The sequence below is a fragment of the Calypte anna genome, chromosome 1, assembly GCF_003957555.1.
Source record: "Calypte anna isolate BGI_N300 chromosome 1, bCalAnn1_v1.p, whole genome shotgun sequence".
Lineage (NCBI taxonomy): Eukaryota > Metazoa > Chordata > Aves > Apodiformes > Trochilidae > Calypte > Calypte anna.
In genome coordinates, this window is record NC_044244.1 from 187,188,079 (window position 1) to 187,192,735 (window position 4,657).

The 4,657-nt window shown below is 51.3% G+C and overlaps 1 protein-coding gene across 1 annotated transcript; it reads right to left on the bottom strand.

Annotated features, from left to right (window-relative positions):
* Positions 1-232: 232 nt before the first annotated feature.
* FUT4 (fucosyltransferase 4) lies at positions 233-2,886 on the bottom strand. Its single transcript, XM_008500525.2, has one exon. The coding sequence runs from the start codon at positions 2,884-2,886 to the stop codon at positions 1,813-1,815; it is 1,074 nt and encodes a 357-aa protein (XP_008498747.2). The 3' UTR covers positions 233-1,812.
* Positions 2,887-4,657: the final 1,771 nt, after the last annotated feature.

Consider the following 4,657-nt stretch of genomic DNA (forward strand, 5'->3'; position numbering starts at 1 on the left):
ATCTTTGTTCTGTGCTTACTTAATCATGGGGATTATCTAATTTAAAACAAATTACAGTAGTCTGCCAGATCACAAATCTAAAGAGCACCTACCCAATGTCCCTAACTGCTCAAGCCAAATCTAATTCAATTCTAACCCAAATACAGCTCACAAATGTCAGTGAACTCACCTATTCTGATGCCCATCTGTTATTTTAAACTTCTTCTTTCCCTACTTGTTCTGTGACCAGGATTCTATTTCAAGTGAATTCTCTGCATATTTCCATAGATTATCCAGCCCCTGAGGTGGAATCTGGATCAATCCCTTAATCATTTGTGCAGGACCCTGGCTGGTTATAGCTTTTTTGCCACCAAGTATTACAGTTGCCAAAGGCAGAGAGGACTCAGCTTCCTGAGGATGAGTAATTGCAACTGAAGTTTCTTTCTGGATTTAGCCATACTAGATACAAGTAACCAAGAAATAACCACACATTGACTACCGCGAAGATCTTATTCCTGCAAAACGGCTGAGTCTGAAATGAAGAAACTATCGTACATGTTCCCAGTTGGCACTTAAAGAAGAAAATTTTATCTTAGGAACTAATTTATTGATTAAAAAGAAATGAGCTGGAAAAAACTCAAAACCAAGGAAAACCAAATCTCTCCCTTTTTATAATACTTCCTCACACAATCTGTATTTTACCAACAATCTAGATCTTATTCTCTATCCTAATTTTCTTTTTGAAAGGCAGTGATTTGGGACTTGAGTTTCAGGGGCTTTTTTGTTTGTTTATTTAACTATTATTTCATGAACTGCAAACTGACATTGTGAGCAGATTGTCACCCAGCAGATTTTTTAAAAATGTGTGCCATTAACCAAAACAATCACTACACAACAGGACAATCTAATGATAGCAGAGATATAAGTTAGCCTTTCTTCATACATAGTCAATGAAATTATAAAAACCCTGTAGTTCTGAGCTTTTCTCTGCTTTTTCCTATATGACAATAATTTTGCAGAGAAAAACATGCTGATACCTGTAAACATTTTCTAATTCCTGAAAAAAAGGAGGGTGGAAATTTTTCAACTCTTTTTACTAGTCTTCCCTGTACTTAAAGCTATTCTCCACTTCCATAAAGGATAAATGTGACTGTGGTGCTGGTAGGCAGTGGAATAAATACTCTGTATCAGCTGTTTGTTCCGATTGGATCCAGTCCCCTCCATACATTTTTCCTACATGGAATTATTATTTGGCTCAAAGCTTTGTTAGTTGGCTGCTGCAATTTCAAACATTGCTTTAAAAGTGCTACTGTATCACTACATTCTTACATTCAACACTTGCGGCTCAGAGTTTTTCTGCAAATAGCTTTCACACACATCAGAATAAGCACTGTTATAAAACGTTTGCTTTTGTCTTCAGAGCACAGAAAGCCAGCACTGATCATGCATCCCCTGCAAGCAGAAGAAAGTTTCACGGTCCAGGAAGCTGTCAAAGCTGACAAAATGGGTTCCAGCTGTAGGGCTGAAGAACTTGGCATTGGTTATTTATATCAAGCTAAGCATAACTGTAAAATTTTCAGATCTGTACAGCTTCTGGGAATTTAACTTTGCTCTTGAAGAATCTTCTTGCCTTATGTCTCTTTGCACTTTCATAATTTTGTACTTTAATAAAAAGCTTCCTTTTGTAGGCTTTCCACAGCTTGTGTACCTGTACCTGTGTGCTTCTCTGGTGACACAGCCTTCTGTGTTCCACCTCTTTGCAAGGCTCATCCTTCCCGATGCTTGGCACAGTCTGCTGCTGGCACAGCCTGGTCAGGAAAGCCTCCGGGAACATCAGCTTTCAAACCAGCTGGCCAGATTTCGTACACTCTTGACTTGATTCCCGGCTGCCCTGACAGCCTCGCAAACCTTGCACAAATGCTCGTCCCAGAACGAAGTGACGTGGACCTCATACTTCTTCCTCCAAGCAAAATACCTCCTGTAGTTGGGTTTGCTTTTATCAAGGAACTTCAGGTAGGTGGCCAGCAGCCGAGGGCTGGGGAAGTCGTCGACGTGGATGAAGGAGTCGGCGGGGATGAAGCGCTCGTAGTTGGCCCTACGAGGGCCGAGCACGACGGGCACGGCGCTGGCAGCGAAGGCGTTTCTCCAGAGCTTCTCCGTGATGTAGTCGGTGTGCTGGGAGTTCTCAAAAGCCAAGTAGAACTTGTAGGCCGAGATGGTTTCCACCACACCGCCCTCGGCCAGCGCCAGCCCCTGTGCCCCGTATACGTCGATGGCGAGGTGCTCCTTCAGCTGGCGGTAGTACCGCACCCGGGCGTGCTCCTCGTTCCAGTTGCTGATGACCCAGGCCACCAGCCGCGTCTTGCGGGGCAGGACGAAGGGCCGGGGCACCGGCGGGGCATAGAGGTACCCGTAGGGCACGAAGACGTCCGAGTCCCGCCGGTAGGACATGGTCCAGTTGAAGATGCCGGCCAGTCCCCGCAGACCGGGCGAGTGCGACGGCGACTCGAAGTTCATCCACACCCAGAGCTGCCGCGGGGGCCGCGGCGGGGGCCCGCGGGGCAGCCCCTCGGGGCCGTGCAGGGCCAGATCGCGGTGGTGGAAGAGCACGGCCTGCGCCTGCCCGTACCGGCTGCGGTCGGCGCTGAGGCGGCAGCCCGTGATGTTGTAGCGCCGCCGGCAGTCCGCCATGCGCCGGGGGCGGCCGAAGGGCTCCCACCACAGCAGAACGTCCACCTCGCCGCCGCCCCGGCCTCCCGCCGCCACCCGCGGGGCCGCCGCCGGCTCGGGCAGGCAGGCGTAGAGGGCCAGGGCGGCGGCGGCTCCCAGCAGCCCGGCCGCCAGCGCCCGCCGGCGCCAGCGCCGCAGGGGCCGCCCGGCGGGGCAGCGGCGCGGGGCCAGCTCCATCCAGGCCGCCGGCTGCCGCCGCTCTGCTCTTGGCAGCCGCCGCGGGGCAGCCACGGGGCAGGGTCCGGCCGGCGCATGCTGCGGGTCGGGCTCGGGCTGTTGCTGCCGCCGCCGCCTCTCTGCCCCCACCCCCTGTCCCGGTGGCAGGGAGGTGCCGGGGCCGCCGCCCCTCCCGGCCATGCCGCCCCGGACGGCCGCCAGCCCCGCCGCCACCTCCCGGTCCCGCGGCTGCCCGCCCACCGCCGCGTCCCGCCCCTGGGCTCCGCCCGCCCCGCCCGCGCTGGACCGCGGCCGCTTCGCCCGGGGGCGAGGAAGAGCGGCCCGGGGGCTCCCGGCAGCGCTGCGGGGCCTCATCCTGACCCCGCCGTGCGGCAGGTGCTGCCGTGGCAGCCCGGGGCTAGCTGAGGTGGCCGCGGGCAGGTCCAGGCAGTGGCAACCCCACGGGTCACTGATGTAGCCGCGGGTAGATCCAGGCCACGGCAGCCCTTGTTCCTGTCCGGCTTTGTTATTCATCCCTTGCTCGGGGCTGCAGGGGGAATTTGTGTCTCCGCACTCGGGAAGGGCCCTCCTGGCCAGAGCCCGGACCCCAGCAGATGCAAGAAGGGTCGTGAGGGTGGCTCACGGGGTTTTTGGGGCACCCGCACTTAGGTGTGGGGCAGAGGACCACGGGCGGAGGAGAGCCCTGCAGGCTCGCCACAAAAGCCGATGCAGGCTCCCTTCTCCTTGCCTGTTTTCCCAGGACAGAGCAGGACCTCTCTGCTGCTTCCCGGGCACCTTCTCACTCACTTCTTCCAGTCCATCCCTGTAACAGTTTAAAACTCTGGCAAAAGAGTTTTACCGCACCAGCTGAGCTACGATTTCCATGCTGAATTTTAATTCCCATGCAGGGAAATACTTTGGAAGAGGCAGGGGATTTTCTTTTAAATTACCTGCAATTTAGAGTGTGAAGTTGAGAGGTTTGAATAAATCACTTATTTAGAAAAAAAAAAAAAAAAAAAAAAAAAGTTAACTACAGCCATGCTTGCTTTGAATTCCTGTCAAATTCAACCACCTCTAAAAGGACTAATGATCTGGAAATCATAAACAAAAGAAATTAGAGGAAATTTTTTTTCCTTTTAAGCTCTTCTTAAAAGGGCTTATATTTACACTAAAATTTTCAAATTTCCCAGCTATATAAAAAGCTACAAAACTTTATGATTACCATAAAATTACTTTCCCCAGCTCTGTTTCACAGAGCTGGTGTGAAAAGTTGTATCAGGTAGGCTCAAAGCCTTTTCCACCAAGTCACTTGCTTCAGTGGACTAAGAGGTCATTGATTCACACAGTTCAGAGACTGTTTGTACAGAACTGGAGAGTTTCCAGCTCTGACATGAAGCATTTTCACATCCAACAGCTATAGATCCAAGGTTCTCTCATACAGATCTGAAGGCAGCAGTTACACTGACACTAATTCTCACTGACCACGTGGATTGTGGCGTTTCTTTGACATACCACATCGGTCAAGGATCTGCAGCTTGCCTCTGTATTAGTAAAAAAAAGTTATTGAAGCCTTTTTACCCAGAAAAATAAAGAAGAGTTGAGTGTGAGGCTGGTGCTAGGTGCATAAGTAGGTTGTGTGCATCCATAGACTTACTCATAGAAGCAACTGCAGACTTCTATTACCCATGTTGTAAGCACTCTAAAATAAAATGCCAACCACTGTGGTTATAGTTGGTCTCTTACCGTGTCTGGTCCAATGTACAGTCCTAGTTGGAAGTGATCTCTGGGGGTC